Source organism: Myodes glareolus, chromosome 4, assembly GCF_982192425.1.
Source record: "Myodes glareolus chromosome 4, mMyoGla1.1, whole genome shotgun sequence".
NCBI classification, from domain to species: domain Eukaryota; kingdom Metazoa; phylum Chordata; class Mammalia; order Rodentia; family Cricetidae; genus Myodes; species Myodes glareolus.
In genome coordinates, this window is record NC_142029.1 from 112,018,757 (window position 1) to 112,042,330 (window position 23,574).

General features: G+C 38.8%; 2 protein-coding genes across 7 annotated transcripts in view; one reads left to right on the forward strand and one right to left on the reverse strand.

Annotated features, from left to right (window-relative positions):
* Positions 1 to 438: 438 nt before the first annotated feature.
* Fam76b (family with sequence similarity 76 member B) lies at positions 439 to 19,290 on the reverse strand. Of its 2 annotated transcripts, none has more exons than XM_048433581.3 (10): positions 18,970 to 19,290; positions 18,212 to 18,276; positions 17,244 to 17,298; positions 16,169 to 16,324; positions 14,115 to 14,314; positions 10,840 to 10,887; positions 10,579 to 10,659; positions 9,809 to 9,941; positions 7,029 to 7,130; positions 439 to 2,990 (listed from the first exon to the last, which is right to left on the reverse strand). In XM_048433581.3, exons 1-10 carry the CDS (start codon positions 19,054 to 19,056, stop codon positions 2,901 to 2,903), a joined length of 1,017 nt encoding a protein of 338 aa, XP_048289538.1. In that variant the 5' UTR covers positions 19,057 to 19,290; the 3' UTR covers positions 439 to 2,900. The 2 variants fall into 2 exon arrangements, with proteins under 2 accessions (XP_048289538.1, XP_048289529.1); XM_048433572.3 differs by having other exon boundaries at positions 9,809 to 9,944; positions 18,970 to 19,288.
* Positions 19,291 to 19,698: 408 nt separating this feature from the next.
* Positions 19,699 to 23,574, forward strand: part of Cep57 (centrosomal protein 57) — a 32,687-nt gene continuing 28,811 nt past the window's right edge. For 4 of the 5 annotated variants that reach the window (XM_085689913.2, XM_085689914.2, XM_048433548.3 and 1 more), the window contains exons 1-2: positions 19,699 to 20,176; positions 22,892 to 23,048. In XM_085689913.2, coding sequence (XP_085546039.1) covers positions 20,132 to 20,176; positions 22,892 to 23,048 — 202 coding nt within the window. In that variant the 5' untranslated portion in view covers positions 19,699 to 20,131. The remainder of the gene's footprint in view (positions 20,177 to 22,891; positions 23,049 to 23,574) is intronic. The other variant, XM_048433539.3, reaches the window with a different exon arrangement.

The window sequence follows — 23,574 nt, forward strand, 5'->3', positions numbered from 1 at the left end:
GAACCCTAGAATATGGTCAATAATGCTTTGCCTCAAAACATCCATAATGAGATTCCTACATCTGCAAATATGGCACCCTATTGAACAACTGGGACTCTGCAGATACATCTGAGAGTGTGAGATGGGGAGATTATGCTGACACAGAAGGTCACAATAATACACCCAGTAAGAAAGAAGGGAGAATGGGACCAAGGAGCAGAGATTTCAGGAGGTGACTCTGGGCTATGGAGGTGGAAGGCGACCACCTAGTAAAAGGAAGGGAACTCTCAGAGTGGGACGAAAGAGGGATTGGCAAGGCCCTCCAGCATATCCAGGACCACCCTGCCAACACTTGATTTCAGACTGAGGTCAATTTTGGATTTGTGGTCCTCAGGATTTATTTTGTGTGTATTTCCACCCAAGTTAGAATGATCTGTCCAAGTAGAATTAACACAAAACTTTTGGCATACTTTTTATTGTGAAATAGTTGGGTTTAGAAAAAAAGTACAAAATGTCAACAGTCAGATGTGTACAGGTACAGTATTTCATTAATTTATACATGTGACCAGCATTAACAGGTTCATTGTAAAATGCGTATTTAGACCAATACACTCTAAAGATGACCTTAATATTCACAGGCAATTAATACATGATAATTGGAGCTCAAATGGCCCTCACTGGGCTATGCTAACTGCAGCAAACAGGCTAAAAGCACAATACAGCACACCATAGTATCTCTGGACAGGTCCACATTTAAAGATATCAACTCATTCGGTCAACACACTACATATCTGGGACTGGGACTCAATTACTAATTTATACAATTGCAAAAGGAAAAGTTAAAAAATAAGGTCATGGAAGTAAAGAGTTTGTCTAATTAGAACTGAACAGCCTGAAGTCCCTAAATTTAGGTTTTGGCCTTGCACTTTACAAAGCTTCACTATTTTAAGCTGATTCTCAATTTCCATGTTAGTTAAAGAAGGACGGGAGGATTTCGTTTCTATTATCTTCAATAAAGTACCAGAACTACTATAGTTCATTTAGAATTGTGACTACTGTGGATTGAAAAATGGCCAGGAAACTGAAATACAAATAACTACAAAATAATTTAAAAAGCAAAGTAATGACTACTTTCAGAATGCAGGAAATCCTCCAAACGTAGAATTCACATTAAGGCATTATCTCCTATGGTTGAGAACAGTATAATAAATTAACATTATTTTTGAGGGCCTCATAAAAACAGACTGCCTTGCTTTTTCCAAATCTGACCCATTCAATCTTACTGTTACTTGAAAACTATGTGTTTGCAAATTGGTAGATTTGCCTTCACTTGTAGTAAACAACTGTGGGAAGTTTACTAAAACTTGAATAATTTAAAAAGAACTGTTATAATTACGTACGCTTTAAGAACATTAATTTTTGATATGAAGACCATTATAAACTTTTATCTAAAAATAAAACCTTCAGAACTGACTCAAATAAGTTTAACTGCACATTTCTAAGAGAAAGAAAGCCATATGTTGTTTCTAGCAATGCCTTTAGTTTTAAAATTCATCTCGAAACCAGAACTAAAATTAAGTAATCAATTTCGGTTACTTAATGAAAACCACTGGAGTACAGAAGCTAATTTGCAATTTCACAGAATCTATTCCATACTATTGTACTCCTTTATAGACAATTTTATACTTTGAGACAAATTACTTATAAATAGTGTCTGAATCTTACAGATTTCAATTATTATTCAGACCTAAGCACGGATTTGATTATAAAAAGTTATTTAATTTTCCAGATTTGTATTAAATTTACAAAGTAAGTATGGCGTACATAAATATTAACTTAGCAACACATTATAAAAAAAAGCAGATATATGGACCATTATAGAAACATTATAAATTTTAAAGAAATTTTATATAAAAATAAAGTAAAACATGTAACTCACAAAATATAAACGTGAAGCCACACAACATAAAAATAAAATCACTCTATCAAAGCGGAGTTAAAAATTAAATCTTTAGGAAAGTATTTCAACATAATTAAATGAACTCAATGACCAATAGTTTCCCTTATGATACAGAAACAAAGCACAAAGTCACTTAAGTCTATATGCATTATCAGTTAATTCTTAATATGAAGTCTTGACAATTGAATTCCTTTTGAAATTGGTTCTGTACATATGCACTTATATACAAACACTTATTAACATGATTTTTAAACAAACCATATGTACAAAAGTTCAGCATTCCTATAAATAAAAACATTAGGTGGCAAAAGGCACTTGTAAGTAAAAATCTACAGTTTTTACAAAACAAAAACACATTTTATCTTGGATGCTGTACAGTAAACATCAATCCTATAACAGCAATGAAATGTTAGATTACTAAACTAACGTTAGTGATGTAACTTTTAAAAACATATTTACATATACTCTGAAGCTCTTTTAATAAAAGCACCATGATTTTCTAAATTTATGTTGATGCGAAGTAAAAATACAATTCCCAAAAAACCAGTGTTCACCATTTTCCTTGTTTAAAAGTTTTGCATTTCTAAATTGAAAACTATTTATCTGAAATCAGCATAGTGTTAAACAAAAGCAAAACACAAAACCCTGCTGCTGTTCTTCTAACCACTCCATTATTGCATGTTGCATTTTATATAGCGCACACACGTGTGCTACACAACCTTTAATACTATTGCTAGAAAAAAGTTCTAGGTATCAAAGAATTAAGAAGTCACTCCAAACCAGCTGAAGTTTTATCTGCATGTTTACAACTTAAAAAATGCTGTGTCAATTATAAAAGTGAATAGGAAACACACCAATTTCCTTGGCATGTAAAAATATTTTCCACTGCACAGAACATAAGGGCTTCACAGGACCCCTCAAATATACACTGTCAAGCAGAAATGCTACACAAGTGACCTTCTCAAGGAGATGTTAGCACGCTTCCACTCTTGTCAAACTTTTTACCCTTTGACAAGGCTGCAACCTGTTTGAGTAGTTCTCTGTTTTTGGCCTGTGAGAGACAAAAATTCAAGGTTTAAAATGTTTGAACTATTAAGTTATGCTGAAAACTACTACTTAATACTATTTTTCATTTGTATAAAAAATTTTATTAATGAAACACTAAAAGATCCATATATTTAATCTTTTTAAGGTTAGATAGGTAGAAAGAAAATTCTAAACTGGTTTATCAGCTCTTGGCAAATGTTAATAAAATTTGTCCAGAAATGGCAAGTGGCTCTCTCCCTACAAGATTCAAATTTAAAATAAGAAAAAAGGTTTGTTTTTTTAAGACATGAAAGCTATTTAAATTCGTGTTATTCTACACCTGATAGCATCAAAGAGTGAATCAAATGTTTATTCTGGAGAATTTTCCAGTGAGCCGAATGAGGTCTTCCATTTGCTGTTTACTGTTATGCAAAAAAAGTATAAGACTATTTATAAAAATCATTCTATCACTTTGCCAAAGGTCCTTCTTAAAAAAACAATTTTTACTTATTTGCGTACACACAATAAGATTGTGGGGGGTTCATTCCCTGTTTCCATCATGTGGGACTAGAAATCAAACTCTGGCTGTAAGACTTAGCAGTAAGATGCTGTTCTTTACCATTTACCAGCCCCTACTGGTCCTTTCATGTGACAATGACTTTAGTATCATCTAAGCAAATTCTTAACAGTACTAGTATAATTTCATAAGAAAAAACTCTTCTTTTTTTCTGGTCAAAGACTCAAAACTTCATTGGGCAGTGGTGGCGCACGCTTTTAATCCTAGCACTTGGGAGGCAGAAGCAGACAGATCTCCGTGAGTTCGTGGCCAACCTGGTTTACAAGAGCTAGTTCCAGGACAGGCTCCAAAGCCACAGAGAAATTCTGTCTTGAAAAACAAAAAAAAAAAAAAAAAAAAAAAAAAAACAAAACAAAAAAAACAAACAAAAAAAAAGACTCAAAATTTCACTTTACCAATAATCTGAATTTTCAGCTGACTATACAATGCCTGGTCATCAGACAGGAACACTGCCTGCACCAGTGGAGCTTGTGAGGGATTTACAGGTAGGACCTTCACTGAGTCTTTCTCATTCTTCAGTCAGATAATGAAAGTTCCTTGAGTAAACAGATAGTTTACAAGTTATCAAGGCAGTTCTGAAGTTTCCGAGCCAAAAGAAACAGTATGGAGCTTGGGCACCACTCAAAAACAACACAATCCTAAAATAAATGACACAAAGAGATGGCTGCACTACTCATAAACTTAAACTGTTACTCTCTGACAAATCCCAGTCAATGCTAGCCAGATTTAAATAGTAACATTGTAGCTATGTTTTATTTAACCAAACAGACCTATCAGCTAAGAGGAGGAAAAAAACCCAAGAAATAAATTTCAGAGTGCATACCTATAGGAAGGCACCCACCAAGTCTGTAGAGACAGATACCAAGTATCTACACTGACTTACCAAAAAATTGAAACTCTTGATTTTCAATCAAGAAAAACTGAACTTATTTTTCATTCTTAAAATAAAAAGAACTAAAAAAATAGACCTTGAAAGCAGTTTTTCTCTTTAATATTTTTGCAGTTATTTTTCAATATGTATTTATAGATTTAGTCTCCCAATGAGATTAGTAATTTGCTGATAAATTACATAAGACAAAGGCTTTAAGAAAAATGGTGCACTGGTTGTTAAATAAACTTAATCAGTCTTATTTTAAACATTTGCAATATAAACTGCAGTGCACTATTTAAATATACAGTGAGGTTTTATTCTAATACTGACTTTATAAGCCAATGAAATTATTTTAATATTTAAGTCAGAAACATTTAAAAATGTCAGCCTAAATAAAGGAAGAATGTTCAATGAATAACTACATAGACCCTGCCTATCTACTTACCCACACTTAACGGGAGGACACCTTATCCATAACAAGAGCCTCAAGGAGCTGAAAGAACTAATCACACAGCCACAGTGCAGTGGCCTGGACATAAAAACATTCACAGGTAATTGCCCTCCCCTTTTAACTTGTCTTACTAAAAAGAATTACTTGGCATTATTTGGTACTTAGGAGGACTGTACACCATTTGGGGGATAAATTTCAGTCTGTGTTCCTAGGTTTGATAGTTTAAAATATTTAAAGAGGTATTAGAGCAAGATAAGTTTTGCTAATCATTAACTTCTGTATATCATAGAAGATTAAGAAAAAAGACATGAGTAAAGGGACAAGTCCAAGTACTTAGAGGCTGAAGGAGGATTTTGAGTTTGAGGCCAACTGGGCTATACAGTGAGGTACTACCTCAAAAGCAAAACAAAAAGAGAAAAACATCAACTAGATATACTCACCTCAGTAACTGCTACTAAAACAAGTGGGTGGGGACTATACTTAGCTGTGAAGAGTGTCTCTGGCAGAAACTCACTGTCTGGGGAAGCAACAGCTAAGGAGGAGTAACCTGAATTGTGAGCCGATGCAGAACGGGAACGTACCGGTAAACCCAAGGCACAGGCACACAATGTACGTACTCTACATCTCACTGATTACATAATCAGTTTCACCAGTAAGATGGGGGCATAACTCAGCTCTTGTAAGGAGCATATATGAACAGCATATACAAAACACACTGACCCCCCCCCCCCCACTCTCTCTCTTCCTTCTGCGTAAATGTCTGCCACAGTGGCAGCATAGGAAAATTCAACTAAGAGGAAGTAAGCTTAAGACACCAACCAGGCTAAAGCAAAAATGTTTCTCTTACAACTGATTATAACAACAGGAATTGTTCTTTGGAGCAGTGGGAAGTACGTACCAGGAATCAAACCTAGGAGGTAGTTATCATGTTATTCTATAACTTAGAAGTATTTACTTCAGTACTTATGTTACAGAAGCTTGATTATAGCCCAGGTAAACATTCAACATAGCTTAATAAAAATAATATAAAGCAACATAATGGTTGGTGGGTTAACTAATGAACAAGAGGTCATCTCTGAGGGAAGGTAAATACATTTCCACAATTCACCAGCTAAGAACAAGTTCCCTGAACACATTCACCATGCCTCTGGTGCTACAGAGGGTTCCTTTCAGACTCCTGCCACTAGTAAAAAGAGGTTAATGAGCAGGGAATATATATCTGGACTTCAGGAAATATGTAAATACTATTCAATTATGAAGCATAGCAAACTACAATAGGATCAGAAAATATCCATAGATGTTACGGAAAAAAAATTCAGCAGAAAATAAAGCATACCGATAAAGCAATATTCACACCCTTTTCAAAGCTACACTCTCCCTTCAAGTATCAAGTCTGAATATGACATCATCTGTATGTTTAAGATTCAAAGCTGCTTAACCTAGGAGTTAAACTCAGGGGTAGAGAGCACTTGCCTAGCATGTGTGAGAACCAGGGTTTGATCCTAGAATAGCATAAATAAGCTAATAAAACCCTGAGCCTGGTACTCAGAGATGAACTCTATGAATGTGACAATTTATAAACTACAGAACATGAAATAAAGGTAGTGAAGTTTCATAGCAAATGTGTAAAACAGACAAGCTTGAATAAGGGAATAACCCTTTCTGTGCTGACGCTCGCTGTCTACCCCCTTTGTGAGGGTGGAGACTCAGCTTCTGTGATTCTGTAACAGTAACCTAATAAACTGTAACACTTTCAGACAGTCCACGGTTAAGGGTTCTTGATTTGCAGCACCTGCACACAACATAAAGGCCCTTCAATCATGGTCTTTGAGAACTGGTTTTATCTATCTCCCTTCCGGTATCCAAAAGGAAATGCAAAGAATGAGTAAAGACCATATTCTCACCTTAGCACCATAAATGGCACTCCAACCTTAGCTCAACAGTCAGATGAACAGTCTTCACTGCTTTCCAGGAAGACCACTTAATGTGTTACGCTGTTTTAAGATTAGCAGTGAGTCACCTTTTCAAAACTTTATAAAGTCAGAATTAAAACTGGAAATGCACAAAATAGGGGTAATACCAACTTACCTAACTCAAGAAATACTACAATACAGACTTAAATCTCCAGTCCAATACAAAATGTCACATAAATAACACCATTTACCTGAAGTTGTTCCACAGTTTCTTTGTGAGCTTTTTCCATACTGTTCATCTTAGTTCTCAAATTTGACTCTTGGTACTGAAAGTCTGCCTTCAGCTCCGTTAACTGAAATGAAAAAAAAAAAAAAAGCCATTCATATCTACATGTATCTATCCCTTCAAACATACCACTTAAATACTCCACACAGGTGCACTTGTCATGCGGGTGGAAATGTGGTAGCAGCTGCATCTTCTATGACACAAAGAGCGGTTTTCCTACTACTGTCAGGACTTTAATGGTAGGATCATCTTGGAGAAGTTGCTTTTGGATTAACTGGTCATGCTTTCACAACGACCATGCCAAAGCAAAGCTTAATGGTTTGTATTCTGGAGAGTGTGCCAACCAAATACACTTCACATTAAGTAAACAGGTTCCAGTTAAAATCATCTTTCAATGATGAAAGGAAAAGGCTTCATAATGTGTAAATTTACACAACAGTTATCAAACAAAGGCAACAGTGTTTATAACTGTTCATTTTTACCCAGTTTTATGTATATGAAGCTATTATACTACATCCACCTATCAGCAAAAAAATACAATCAATAGCATGTGGAAAAGCAATTACTGTAAAACCTGAACCAAATTAGTTAAGTATTAAGAGAAAATTCAGTGGTATAGAGACTATAGGACAATGTTTTCATAAATATGAACACAAACAAAAGTGTAGTATCTTATGATTTCAAATTTACAACCTATACTGCTATTAACAAAATACAGACACAACTTCAGGGTTCTGTTGTTATGTGACCTTTCAAAGTTTGTACTGATTACCAAGTACTTAGTATATGAAAAGATGCAAAAGCTGAAAGAAAAATTGAGTTTTATATTCATCCTTCCAAACAAAGGGCTTTAGTCTCTCTCCTGGGCCAATATTTTAAACAGACTTCTGTTGTGAAACGCCAATCAATTCTTATACTACCAACTTTGGTAATTATTCTAGTTGCTGAACTGTGATCTGTTTCCAGACTGTCAACTGCCAGAGGGTAAAGACACCATCGATTTATCTGCCTGTGACTCTTTCTGACCTAGTACAGTGCCTGGTTTTAAAAAATCACTCAAGAGTTCAAACAGGGACAGGAAACTAACTTGATCCCTTTAGAATTATAAAGAAAAACGGCAACTGTGTAGTTAATTTTAGATAAAATTATTTTCCTTACAACCCTAATTATAAACTTGCTAGGTTTTTGATTTTTAAAGCAAACACTAAAGCACGAAATGCCAACAAACGACCTAAACACAACAGTCTAGGTATAAAGGACCCAAGAGTCTACAATGGAGGTTCTCAACCGGTGGGTTGAACAACCCTTTCACAAGGGTCACCTAAGACCACTGGAAAACACAGATAATCGCACTACAATTCACAGAAGTAGCAAAATTGCAGTTATGAACTATCATTGAAGATAATTTTATGGTTAAGGGTCGGTCACACAACGGAAGGAGCTGGATCCCAGGGCTGCTGTAACACACACAGGGCTGCAGCATTGGGAAGGGCAAGGGCCACTGCTCTACGATCTGCCTGCTAGTTTGCAGTAAATCTGGCATGTTATTCGACTTTTGTTCAACGTTAATGCAGACATAGTTGGCTTTGTGTGATAAATGAAAGCTCTGTGTACGCATTTCCGTAAAAGCAAGTTAATTTAAAACTTCTGTCATGCATAAGGAACCCTAAAATAGACAGCTCCAACTGTCCAGCTTTACATTACACACAATGCCAATTTTCACATACTGAATTTACTAAAACTGTGGTACATACTAGAATAAAGAGGCCGGGCATGTCTTTAATCTCAGCACTTAAGATGAAAAGGCAGGCGGTCCCGAGTTACAGAAGGTACACAGTGGCACTCTCTTTCAAAAGCTAGAAAGTAAACAGAGCAGTAAAATGACGAGCACCAGTCGTCCTAGCGTGGGAACTGCAGCACTGGCGCACACCCTACTGGGGCCACTTAAATTTGACCTCCTTTTCTGCTGATGGAAAGTGCCTTTTAGAGATTCTAGTCTTCTTTGTGCTCATTTCTTTTGTCTATTCAAAATACAACTAAGGATTTTTAGGAGTCACTCAAATTATTTCATTGTTTTCCTAGTGGATGTTTGTCTGAGCCTAACTATGCAGTCAGGTCTCTTCCAATGTGACACACAGCAGCGCCAGCATGCTGCCCAGGGCAGCAGGAAGTTCTTCACACGGTCAGCACAGCACACATTTATGAAATGAGAAACCAAGACCTTACCTAGTGAGCACGTTTTACTTAAGGCCACATAGAAATGGCCAGGATTGGGATTTCATCCTGAACGTGGCTAAATACTATAAAGTCAGTAAGTACACCTCCTCCTTCCTACAAAATGCTCTCTTAAACACTTATTGCTGATCACTACCACAGGAAATTAGAATATTATTACTTCTCATCAGTTGATAGCTTGACAGAGACATGACATAGATATATTAATCAAAGACTGTTTTCAATTATCTCTGAAACTACAGTAATTTATATACTTCATTTATTATATATATTCCATATATCTCATTTTAAATTTACATGCTAACTAAAAACAAATGCTCAAAAATTACTACAATACACCATTTTTTAACTTATCTTCATTAGATGTTTGAGACATAATTTGGGCTTCTGTAGTTTTGTAAGAGTCATGCATTACAAACATTACCAAACAGTTAAAGAAATTTTGCAAGGGCTAAATAAAAGTCAAAATGCAAATCGTACCAGGCTTCACCAAGCTATATATATTCTCACCTTTTTATCTTTCTCTAAAATGGTCTGGTCTCTTTGCTGTAAGAGACGCTTAAGTGACATCACTTCTTCTTTCAGTTGACTTATAAGGACAAAATTGTCTGTTCCCCCACTATCTGCTGACTGATTTATAGAGCTACTAAAAAGAAAAAAGTAAAACAGAGTTACATAAAGTAGAAGGAAAACCTGCAGATGTTCAAATTGCATAAATTAGACAATTCCACAAACATCCTTAAGGCTAATGCAAAAAAATATGTACCTGACAGAAATGGATGCAACTGGCAAATTACCTTACTAATGGCACACATTACATACACCTGCAGAAATATAATTCAGTATTAGCTTTTAGGGGGTCAATACTTCTAGTGTAAAGCAATAGGCAGCCAATTTGTACAGTAACATCAGTAAACTTTGGCTAATGAACTAAAAACAAAGTCATACTCATATTTTAAATCAAAACATTTCTAAGCAGGTCAATTTAAAAATACCACAGATTTGTGTTTCTTTTCCTTGAAGAACAATTACTATAATGTTCTATTCTCAGATTTGTTCTTTCCTCAAACCCAATTTATTCCCCAGTTATAACAACATAGTTCAGTGCCACTTTCTTATTGCCAAAATTAAAATCTTCTTTACTGGTCATGTGACATAAAGAAGTTGGTGTGTGAGACCCATGTTTCTATTCTCAGATAAATTATGTAATAAAAATTCATAATTAACTAGAACTATTCAATTAAGTTTAATTTTCATAGCACTAAAGAATTCATTTTTACCTATCTCCATTAGATGGCTTAGATTCCAACTTGGGCTTTTTCTTTGGAGTTTCATTCTGAATTGCTGCAGCAGATTTATGGCTGAAAGCAAACATTAGCAGAGATGATCAGGATAAGAAAGACAGAAGCAGTAAGTGACAAGTTACTCCTCCTCTGAAATAGCACTGAACATCACTAGTTTTGCTGATCTAAATACCCGCATCAGGAAGGCTGATTTACACAAGTGCACTGCAAATACACAGCACACACCAGCATACGTACCTCTGTTTCCACACTCCTTGCTCCTGCTCAGGACTTAGACTGCTGATTCTGAAATACATGCAAGTAACATGATAACATTTATTTGACACAGATACACGTAACACCTTTCCCCACAGAATCAAACTGTGTTATAAACCTTTGTTCACAGAAGCAAGACAATCTAACATACGGACCAAATTACATTCTAAGAGGATAAACTCTTAAGGCAATGATTACTAGCCAGCTTAAATCTTTAGAGACATGGACAATGGTGGACTATTTCACGTAAGAATCCAGGAATGACAATGTCAACAGAAGCCTGAAATCCATCTGGTTATCCTAAATGCAGATAAACTCCTTTGCACAACTCAAGCTGAACCAGGAAATAGCTTCTTTCTTTCATTTCTGCCCATTTTCCCTAAGCAGCCTCTCCAAAGTCTGTAGTCTCTCCTTGGTCTGTATTGAATACAAAAGTCACACTGAACATACTGGAAATTTCATTAAAACAACTGATTTCACTTAAGATACTATGACTTCCTTTCCATTTTGCCATAAAATTAATTTCACTACATTATCTACAAACAAGAAACCATATTAATACAACTTAAGAAAAGCACAGGATCTACGTTGTGTGACCTTTATGTGGTAATAATTTATGACATAAAGGTAGTATAATGATTTATTAAAGCTATTTAAAGTCCCACATCACACATCTGTGACACAGGTGAAATTCACTGTTTATGGTTACAAGTGTTTATATGAATAAGACCACCTAATACAGTACTAAAATGTATAATATATATACTTATATGTGTTTAAGACCATTTTCAGTCTTATTTTGCTTTGCTTTGTTTTTTTGAGACAGGGTTTTCTTGGTTTTCCTGGATCTCATTCTGTAGACCAGGATGGCCTCAAACTCACAGACTTTCACCTGCCTCTGCCTCCTGAGTTCTGGGATTAAAGTACTGTGCCACCACGGTCCAGCTCAGTCATGCTTTTAAGCAAAGTAAAATAAGGAATTAAAATGTACCCAGAAGACCAAAACAAACAAATAAAAAGCCTTGAAAATCATATTATTTAGACTGAGCTGTAAATGAAGAAGTGGGGAAACAGGAGCTGTGATCCTATAAAGCTGGACACTTTACCTGGCAGCTGCAGTCCTAAGGAGGACTTAATCTGTATGTATATAAGTATGTTTAAAACAATCCTCATTACATGTAAGCATTCCCAAATCATGTAATTACTCATCAAGTAGCAACAGCACATTGATGATTTGTCAGAAACTCCTGGAATCTCCATCTTAGTGATCTGAGGGTTGTCATTCCTGGATTCAAACTGACTTTAGTGCTATACCCTGCTATAACAAACCCTCACCATCATATCATCTATGGTCCTCAGAACAGAAGACATTGGCTTGCCTACCCGTATCAGTCATCAGATAAAAAACCGGTACCATCAGCCCTATGTATCCTGCATCTGAGGATTCAACTAACTGCAGAGAAAATGTAGGTCAGCCTACAGTGGTCGTCTGCACTGAACAATACATACCATTTTGCCTTTTCTGCATAAATAACATAATTGACACTGAGTTATGAACATATCCACTGCTTTAGGTATTGCTAATTACAGATCATTTACAGTGCTTAAGAAGGCATAGGTCATGCAAACACTAGACTACATCATGGAGACTGGAGCACTTTGGATTTTGGTATCCAAAGGACTTAGAAAGGATCTTCTATGAATAACAAGGAATTAATGTATCCACCCCTCCAAAGGAGAAAAAAAAAAAGGAAAATTAGCATTGTCTTTCCCCACTTCCCATTAGAAGGTTATCTTTTTAAAAGATTAGATGGCTGTCACCTAATTCTCCATCTTGGTCTCTGCCATCACGCTAAGAAAATTAACCCTGGAAAGCCAGCCAGGGAAGAAGAAATCCTAGGGTCTGAGGACGAGGACCTATGGTACATAGTTATCATTCTTCTTGAAACAAGAAACAGAACCAAAGCTTGTATTCACTGGCTCCTTGGGTTACTCAGATATAAAACCCCAAAATCTCTTTAAAACTACTGAACTACATGTCATTGTATTGCAGTTTACCTTTGTCAGCCTAGGAAATACGACAACATAATAAATGCCAAGGCCTCAATGAATCCTCACAATATAAGAAGTGTTTGCTGGCAGTTAAGCTAAAACTTTTGTGTTGCAAAAAGTGGCAGCCATTTGTTTCCTACATATAAAATCTTACTCTAAATAACTATATGAAATTCTAAAGATACATAGTAAAATTTGGAGAAAAAAACCAAATTCTTCTGAAAAAATGGGTATACATGTCCTTATTTACAATTTACATTTACATATTTAATTTGTTTAAATGCTGATTTTTTTTCCTACAAAATCTAAAATTACATCTAAACAGACGCTCTAAAGAGTACACAGTTAAGATCTTACTACTACATAATTTCTCCTCACCTGAAATCACTTTAAAAATTAAGATGTTTTATTTGATCAGCATTACAACTATACCTATGTTTAAAAAAAACCCAACAACCAACAAAAATCAAAAACATAGTACCCATAGTTAAAATACTATCTAGTATGTTTTGGAATCACCAAGATTAGCAATGCTTCTATAAGGGTTGGGCATGTAGCCCAAAGGTAGAGCCTGTGCTTAAGCACATAGGACCTAGGTTCAATCCTTACGCAAAAGAAAAAAAAAAAGAGTATAATATAGTCACAAGGGATTCTACAATCCACTCTCTGAAAGAGCTAAAGGTGTTTTTCTTCCTCGCTGTTTTAAATATGATTTTAGTAAGATAAAAGAATAGCAAGTGAAATTCACTTCGGGTCAGCTTAGCAGGATCAAGGGCTTGCTATGAAGCCTTCAACCTAAGCCACATAAGGTGGACTCTACAACATCATCCTCTAATCTCTAAATTGTGGTGACATACACATCCATAAGATTAAAAAAAATAAACAAAATATACAAACATAAAACCCTAAAATCTTATTTAAAATTAAAGCGTTTGTTAATTGGCATAATTAAAATGCCAAGTAATGCTGATATATTTTGATTTCACACATGATGATTTTATAGATGAATTCTTTACTATTTTCATAACACTGAATATATTGTGTGAAAAATTTTCACAGTACAACCAGATACTAAGGCAGCTCACCAGGTGCAACACAAACTGCCCTAGTACCTTACCACTACTTACATGATGTGTCCCAGGTGGTGTGCAAAGACCATTAGCAATGCCAGGAAGGGTTTTGACAAAGGATTTCAAAGTGCTTACTTGTGGTGGCCACTGCTGTGGCGATGGTGGTGGTGATGGTGGTGGTGGTGGTGTTTTGAATGGTGCTGGTCTTTCTCAGTGAGAGATGAAGATGAAGAATTGGAATGTGAAGACCCCAAACTCTTCCTTTGTTCTTTTGTCTTCTGCAAAACTCTCTTGTATGACAAGGTACAGAGCCAGCACAGTAACTTCCCATCGACCTTTAAAGAAAGTATTTGCATTAAGCGCACTTGTAAACTAACCCAAGATTGAGTCCAGCAGACTCAACTTACAATTACACTTCATACCACCTGAGCCACATCATGTGAGTTTTATAAAAATGCAGAATATGAATGCAATGTGTAGATTTTTTTAAAAAATTAAAACATCTGACACTTGACATAATATTGCAAGAGATTATTAAACTGGCTAGGAGAACTGATTTATAGACCTCCAGTACTGTTATAGCCCTTTAATTCTGAGACAGTAACTTTATTTATTTCTAGAAAATAACTCCAGCAGGGGCTAAAGGAATGGCTTAGGAGTTAAGTACACTTTTTGCTCTTACAGAGGACCCGGGTTCAGTTCTCAGCACACAGATGGTGACTCAACCTCTAACTCCAGTTCCAATGCATTCTATAGGCACCAGGCAGGCACATGGTAGTCACACACGCAGGCAAAACAATAATATATATAAATAAGTCTAACAATACTTTCAAGAAAGAGTACAAATGGCTAATTGTTTTTAAGAAATCTAGTCTGATTTTAGTCTCAGTGTAATTACCAAAATGATAGAGTACTTCTCACAGTAGTAAATATATGACCTATAATCAATACTCATCATATTCAGTTTGTTTTTCTGTAGATTTGCCTATTGATCGCTAAGTCTAAAATCCTATTTACAGCCATTCACATAGCTACAGAGCAGTGGAAAACTCCTGCTAACGGACATCACAGCCCCAGCTAAAGCAGAACGAGGTGGTGATACTCTTCCATGCTTCCCCTCTCACAGTGTAAACACTCTGCTTTCCACAGGTCATTTACTACTGTCATTTTTAGTTTTAAAATTGCTCCAAAGGCTGTGGTAAACCTTGCAGAAAAACATGTAGTTACGTTTTGTTCAGCTATTACTACTGCTCTTGGCCTTGGGTTCAACTAAATTTACATATGCGCTATCTTGAGCAGACACAAGCATGTTATGGCTGTGGGCAGGCAGGAACTTAACCCTGCATTTCCTTTACAAGTCACAGCTCACCAGCCACTGGTGTTTCTGGCAACTTCATGGACCCTAACAACTGCAAATAACGAGAACCAACCACGTGAGTCCAGGGGAGAGAAAGTGACTTCTATGGACAATTAAGATAGAGTTTCTGCCTTCTTTCATTTCATACAGAAAAGGCTGGAGGGACATGTCTTACAACTAGGGTACATACAGTGCTGTGGGGTATCTGGGTAAGCCCCTCAAAGAGATAGTCATCCTCCAAAGCAACTGAAACTGACAGACAACAGGAGGCCTGTGTGAATGCCGAGCAGCAGAGGAATGGCCCATGTACACCTAATAATTAGGTCACTGTAGGCAGAGAGAAACAAACAGTGGTTTCAAACATGAGCCTAAAGAAAAGGCAGAATGCTAACTTGGAATTTTATGTGCTAATGTCAGTGGGTGTTTTTGTCATATCGACAACTCTAAGTAACTGGCAAAAGGGTAACAGTGAAAGGACTTACTGCAAACTGAAGTGAGGATAACAGTGCAGAACAGCTATCACAAAATTAAAAACCTTGACAGTGTTACTGTACTGTCATGGCTGCTCTTAAAATCCTTGTTTTAAAAGGCCCTCCAGCTGTAGCCTTAAGAAGCTTGGGACACAGGCATACAGCATATGAAGCACGACCGATTTTTAAAGTTCAGGCATCCTAACTACCAACATGATCACATGGTGCAAAGACAGATGAGCTGCTCCTCCACTTCTGCTTTCAGGTGTCAGAAACAAATGTCTGAGGGGTATACTTATAGTAATCGCCAAGTTGTTCGGTATTTTATTCCTAGAAGATGTCATAGCATGACTAAAACATACTTTCCTTCTTCCTTCCTCCTTCCGATCAAAAGCACACTGCTGTTTGCACTGTTCACAGGTCTGAGGTGGTCCATATTTCTTTTCTGAATTGGTGCAACGCTGACACTTGGTACCAATAAATGCTGCAATTATGTTACAGTATTGACAAGGCTTGGGCTGAAAAATAAACACATTTGGTTTAACTGAGCTATTTAAAACTTTGTTGCATAAGACACAATCAGTATTGGTAAATATTTGAGGAGTTAATGAAAGAAATAAGCTAAAATCATTTGTTTCTGCCAAGTACATGTTCCAAGTCAAAAATGGGTCTATTCATTCAATCAAGTTTTATATGACAGTTATGAAGTTCAACTATGTATGCTTAGAAATCTGGCCATTGTGAGAAACACAGGACTTACATAGCATTTACATAATATAAAATGTGCTTATGAGGTTAAATAATTCTTCACAGAAAAGTCTCAAGAACATATAATCTGAGGAAATGAACCTGTAGTGAATATTAGTTGACTTAGCTGTTAGATCATTTACTTAACTAAAAAGAATTTCATCGAACATAAGTGGTTGTCACAGTAAATGACAATATAAAAAACTAGCATAAGCATATTTAGTTTAAATAACAATAAACGTGTTTGCCTTCTTTGATATTCAGGACAGTATGGAGGCTTAAGGTCGGCAGCACTTTGACCTATATAGCATGGTTAACATCTACAACACATATGTGGCCATTTTGTAGCGGGACACTGTCATTAGTCTTGAACCCTTCAACTGTACTGCCATAAAAAAAAGTTCCAGAAATCGGGGGAAAGTCTGATTATGTTAACACTGTAAACAAATAGGTTCACCACATTAAGGAATTTGTTGTAATTGTATCTTTAAGAAATAGTTTCACAAGCTGCACATTGAAATTCACTCCATAACATATAAAGCATGCACTTGTTTTAAAAATGCTTTAATTTTCCCATCAAGTCTATGGAGCTTTTTATTCCCCATGCTGAAATAAAACTGGGCTGTTTTATGAGGGACTCATGAACCAAAACTGGCAATAACAATGACAAGAAATGAAAAACATACTTACTGTTCCAAACTGCTTGACATTTTGAGCACACTTCTTACAAATTGTGTTAGTTTTGCTGAAAAGGAAATTATATCCAGGTGATTACTCATATCACCCTAGGAAAGTAACACATGCTCATCTGTAATGAACGAGTCAAAAGATCTGCAGATTACTTACTCTAATTCACAACAAGTAGCTTCTTAAACCATGCTATTAATTTTAGGATGATTGTAAAGTTATTTCTCTTAAAGACAAACTTTCCATATTATTAACTTATTAGAGACAAGTGCCTCACGGTCTCAGGATACGTGTGAAGGTTGATTTCTAAGTGGTAATTCTCCTGCCTCTATCTCTAAACACTGTACTTATAGGCAACCAACTAACTTACTCTGTAATTTTTGTACAGAAAACAAAGCAAAAGTCCCACTGTGTTCCTCTCCTTCTAAACTTTTCTTACCAATCACTAAACACACAGTCCCATGCAGCAGGGCCCACCTCACTCCTCAGTCAGCTCTTCTCCACTGTCATGTCCACACATTCAGGAAGATTTGCTTTCTTGAGCTACTTACTTGTGTGTCCTCTAAAAGGATTTTCTGTTAAAAACATCTTTAACAGTCACACTGAAAAGTCAGTGACTTCAGTCTTGGAAGGCAGCTGGTAACACTATAGCTCTTTCCTCTGGTTCCTTAGCATTTTTCCATTAAAAATCATTTAAAAATAATTGTTCATATTTTGATTGTTGGCAAAGTGTACATTTTCCACTCATCAATTTATCTACTATTTTCTCATGTTCAAATTAAAGTCTAATTCTAAAATAAACACCAGGATTTTTTTAGTTAATGTGTTCTCTCATACTATGTATAAAAGTTCTTAATTTTAAATTTCAGAAGCATAAGCATTTTTTCAAAACACTTTTAACGCAAATATGACAATCCCCCGACATTCCTTACAGGAATTTTTAACAGTGAAAACGTGCTCAGTATACAAACCTCTCCTGCTGGAATTCTGATCTGCAGTAAGTACATTTTACAATAGGATGTGCAATCCGACATTCCTGTAATAAGAATACATTAGTCAGTATTTATGGATCCAATCTCACTTTTCTGGTAATTACTCAACCCAGTCAAGTGTCTAAAATGTCAATAAAACCTGGCTGGCAACGTCAACAACTGGATGACTTATCCCATCAGTGGCTAGACACAGTATAATTCCAAGGGGAGGCCATAGATATTTTTATCCATATTGGATGTGGGGGGATATGGAACACATAAATTAAGGGAGCTGTCAGGACTGACTTCCAGGGGCGGTTATATGTGTTACTTTGTACATCTATTTTGTACGGTGGCTCACAGACAGCATCCCAGCTTTTATGGGATGGGAGGAGCTCCAAATCAGAGCACCCTGTTCCCAAACCAGTCGCTTCACTTTCCGGGACAGGAAGCAGGATGCCATCAGCTCTGCAGCTTCGGGTTCGGGTTCCTAGCAAGAAAGTGCAAACACCGCGCCCTGTCTCCCAGTGGAAGGAGAGGGCGGCCCCTGACAAGGCTGGGGTGAGATGAGAGTCTGCATCGGGTCTCTGCGACGCTGTGGACTGGTGGCCGCCAGGCTCAGCCCCACCCGACACCGCCGAGCACGGCGGAGTCGGCCCCAGCATTCGAGCAGGCGGGACGCAGTCACCCCGGTCTCGCCCACCTGATGCCCGGGACCCGGAGCGGATCGGCGCGCCGAGCGCCCGGTGTCCACCGACCTTGCAGAGCTGTTGGCCTTGCGACAGCTCCTCGAAGGGGTAGCGCTGCGTGCACTTGGTGCAGGCATACAGGGCCGACGCCGCCATCCTGCTTTCGGGCTCCTCCGCGCGCGCTCAGGCGGGGCCTCCGGGAACTCGGCTGCCCCGCCCGCGGGCTCCTCTGCCGCTGCGGCCCCTACCTAGCGACCCCCAAGGTCCCTGTGTCTCCCTCCGCCTTTGCCGCCGTCCCGGGACACCCTCTGCTGTCCGCCCCGCCGCTCCCGCTTAGGCCCGGAACGCGGCGGAGGGAGACGAACCGGGCACTAGGCTGCGGATTCCGCTTCCTCCTCGGCCTCGCGTCCCATTCTATGATTGGCTACAGAGAACCTCACGTCACTCGGAAGCCCTGCCCAACCCTTGGCCTAGGTTACGCAGGGAGCGCCCACAAAGAGAGGAAAGCAACAACCAATAGGAGGCCGGTGCTCTGAGCGCGCGAAATCCGCTCCGAAGAGACCCCGCCCACAAGCCACGGCGGGTCCTGGTGTGGGCGGGGAGCCTGGGCCCTTGGGACACAAGTCACGAAGCGCCGCTTTTTTCAGCCATCGGTTTCCATTGGACCGTGTGATTAAGCCCCTCCCACTCCTGTCTGTCATTGGCCGGAAGGCCATCACTTCACCTGGAGAGGCGTGGTCAGGCGAGTGCCCCAGAGTTTGTTGCTGGGCTGCTGATGGCGTGTCTGCACTTTCCGCTCGCTTCCGGGCCGCCGTCACCCGCCCCAGCGGCCGCCGGGCGGTCCAGTGGTCTTAGTCTCCGCGCCCTCCTCCGCGACACCGGCCCTGTCCAGAATACTCAACCGCGGCCGTCGGCTCACAGCATCGCCATCCCTCAAGCTCAGCGGCGCGCTACCTTGTGACGTCACCGGGAGAGGGGGCGGGCTCTAGCCTGCCGCCAGAAGATGTCCTCTTTCCTGATTGGTCAATGAAGACGTCTGTCAGGACGCGGCGGTCTTTCAGTGCTTGCGGAGTGTGGCGTCCCTGGAGGGTGTGAAGCCGAGGCCCCTAGCCGGTTCGCAGCGCGCCCGCCCTTTCCATCGGGGGCTCGGCTTTGGCTCGCCCCTGGCGGGCAGCTGTCGAACCCGAAGGAGGAGCTCGAGGACGGCTGCCCGCGTTGCGCAGGCGGGAAGATGGCGGCGGCCTCGGTCTCAGCGCCTTCTGAGTCTCAGTTTTCGGTAAGCAGCGTGTTCTTTGGGTTCCGGGTGGGCCGGGACGGCTCTCCGGGCTGTCTCACTTTTCTAGTGGCCCTGGATCTGGCGTCGGCCGCATTGCGCGGACGGCGGGTCCCCCCGGGAGGCTGCACCTGCCCTCCGGTGCAGCCCTGTCCGCCTCCCCTCCCACCCTGAGCTCGCTGGCCTCGCCGCCGGCTCTGTGGAGCGCTGTCCCGGCCGGGCCGGTGCGCTCGGGCCTGTGCAAACCGAGCCGCGTGGTCACGTGAGCGTAACGGCCCCGCTCGGGAACCCGCGGGGAACAGGTAGGTGTGCGGGTCTGCGGCTCCCGGGCCCTGGAGTGCGATCCTGGCGGCTAGAGTCCGCGCTCCCGCTTCCTTCGGGATCGCTAGGGCGCTGTGGAAATGCTTTGGAGACGCTAGCGCGGGAATTTAGTCATTGACGTTTGTAAGATTATCTGTGGCGCTCAGTCTCTTGGAAAACGCTCTAGTAAGAAGAAATAGAATTCAGTGGAGAAAGAACCACCTATAACCACTACAGCAACATCTGCGGCGTTAGGGATTCAGAGTATGCTATGGAGAAAGAGCCGTGAATGATTTGCAGAGATTAGATATGGGCGAATGTAATGACTCTGTAAAAGGGTTTTGTACAGAGCAATTTAGTAAATGCCAGTGCCATTTGTTTTGGTACGCTCATGTGAAGCAGATTGGTAACTAACCAAGCATTTGGTTATAGCCATGTTAACCTATAACTAAGGAGGTTATGAGTGATTGAGTTTGGAGTTTTAGATTCAGATCTCAATTCCAAAATTTAACTTGAAAGCTACTAGCAAATAAAAATTAAGAGGCCTGAGATTAGAAGAGACTTTTTTTTAAAAAAAGAGAATCTATGTAAACAAGAAAGGAACCTTGAGGACCAAGCCTTGGGGAACTCTGTCAAGTGGGAGGAGAGATGCAGGAAGTTTCTGAGGAGACAAAGGAGACTGAAGGAAAATCATTGCTGCCCCTCCACTGAATAAAGTGCTTAGGTAAATGATGATTGTGATCCATGCTTCAGAGAAAGATTATTTTACTTAAAAATTTTAATAGTTTTCTTAGTGTGTGCATGATACTGTGGGCAGCACATGCCACAATTTGCTCCTGGAGGTCAGAAGACAGCTTTGAAATTGCTCTTCGACCTTAGTGGGTTCTGGGGGCTAACTGAGCTTCATTATGCTTATTCAGCAAGCAACTTTATCCACTGACCTAGATTTTGCTTTAAAAACTCAGTAATCAGTCTAGTGTTTAGGAGTCTTGGCGTCCAGGAAGAGGTTTTGTCTTCATCCTTTCAAGGCACTGGGAAGTGTAGTGGGGAGGGAATAAGAGGTACGGGTGGGGGGGGATGTTATTTATAGGAGCTGAGAGGGAAGTGACAACAAACAAGTCATGTTTGCTGCTTGCTTTGGAACACAGAAGGGCTAATTCATCGGTTTTGTATTTAGAACTAGCTGATAATTTGGTTGCAGTGATAACATAACTAGATTCTGCTGCTTCTGTAAGGGAATTCTACCATAAAAACCACTAGCTTATTTTGAGTGTTAAATGATGGGATTCTAGCAGTTTCTAGCTAACCAATAAAAACCTCATAAAAAGACCTCAATAAAAAAATGTTCTCTGTTAACTGTTTACAAGATCAATGTATGGGACAGTTCATGATGCTATATAGTAACTGATATTTTATATTTTTAAAAATTAAAAACTTCTGTTTTTCCAATTACCTTCAAAAACCTCATACCAGTTTGCCATTGGATTTTATTTATTTATTTTGCTATTAGTTTTCTCAAAGGATAAATGTTATTGCCTGAGCCCATGTTACAACAGGCAAAAGGCTGAGAAGTGATCGCACTTATGTTACCATGGCTCTTTTTCTACCTTTCCTAAGCTCATTGCCCCTTGTAGTTTTCATAGCAACAGTGTGTTTTGTAATTGCTTTTATGAGTCCATTGGAAGTTTGTATTATTGTAGCACAAAAATACAAATTTTCATTATGTATGTATTTGGATAGTTTTGTTTTTCTATAAAGCAGTTTATTGTTGTACTGCTTTGTACCTACAGACTACACTAATATTTTAGCAATAAAGTTCTTCAGAAAATTGAAAATTCTAGTTTGTGTGTAAAGTCTGTAAAGAACTAGATGTGAGAATTCTGAACAGCTGGCAATCATCCTGTCTCTCTTAGCTCCTAGCATCTCCATTATTTCCCCTCTTCACCGCAAACTCATCTGCTACTAAAATTCCAGTTTACATTTGGGGGCATACAGATTTGTGACAGATGGTGCATGTGAAGAAATAGTTTTATATGAGAATATATAAGCCTGAATATTTTATAGTAGTTTCCTCTTTTTGCTAACTAAATATAATTTTTTTAAAGAAAAGAACATGCTTTCTTTAGAGAGTTTTTTGCTCGTTACAAATATTTGGCAAATATGTTGTTTATTGAGGATAGAGTAATTCAGCAGTTTGTACCTTTCTGATCTGAACAAAGATTTGATTTGCCTAAATACTTGTATTGAGGTTGTGTGAGCATGATTTTTTTTTTTTTTGCCAGTAGAGGTTGGGTTCTACTGTGAGGTCAGTATGCTGTTTTTCTTTTCTATTGCCTTTTAGAGAAACATGCTGTGTTTCCCAGTCATGAGTACTTGCTTTAAATATCTGAAAAGTAATTTCATTATTTTCTTTTTCAGAACATCCTAGCAGAACCATCAAGGTCTAATGGAAATATGGTTCGTCATTCTTCATCTCCATATGTATTATATCCACCTGATAAGCCTTTCCTTAATAGTGATCTGCGACGCTCTCCAAATAAGCCCACACTTGCCTATCCTGAAAGCAACAGCAGAGGTAACCAACTGTAACAAAGTAAATGTTGTTTACTGGTTAGTTTAAAATTCTTAGCTTTGACCTCTCTTGTTTTGAAGTTTGAATAATATATATTTTCCCTTTATTTCTGTGAGTTTATAGAGCTCTTCATATTGGCTGTTGAACATTATACACCAAATCATGGAGGCTAAAATACTCTTGAGTCACTTATTGCTTGTCTGTCATCTCCAGAAATCAGTCAGGAACCTAAGTCTCAGACAGGGGCTGGAGAGATGGCTTAGTAGTGAGGAGCACCAACTGCTCTTCCAAGAGAACCTGGGTTCAGTTCCCAGTGTTCACATGGCAGTTTACAACCTTCTGTAACTCGATTCCCAGAGAATCCGATACCCTCTTCTAGCCTCTGGGCATTGGGCATGCACATGGGGCACAGATATACATGCAGGCAAAGCACCCATACCCATTAAATAAACAACCTTTTTAAAAGTCACAGTCATCATGTAGACAGCACTGATTAGACTCTAAACTATATTTTTCAAAAGAAGATAAA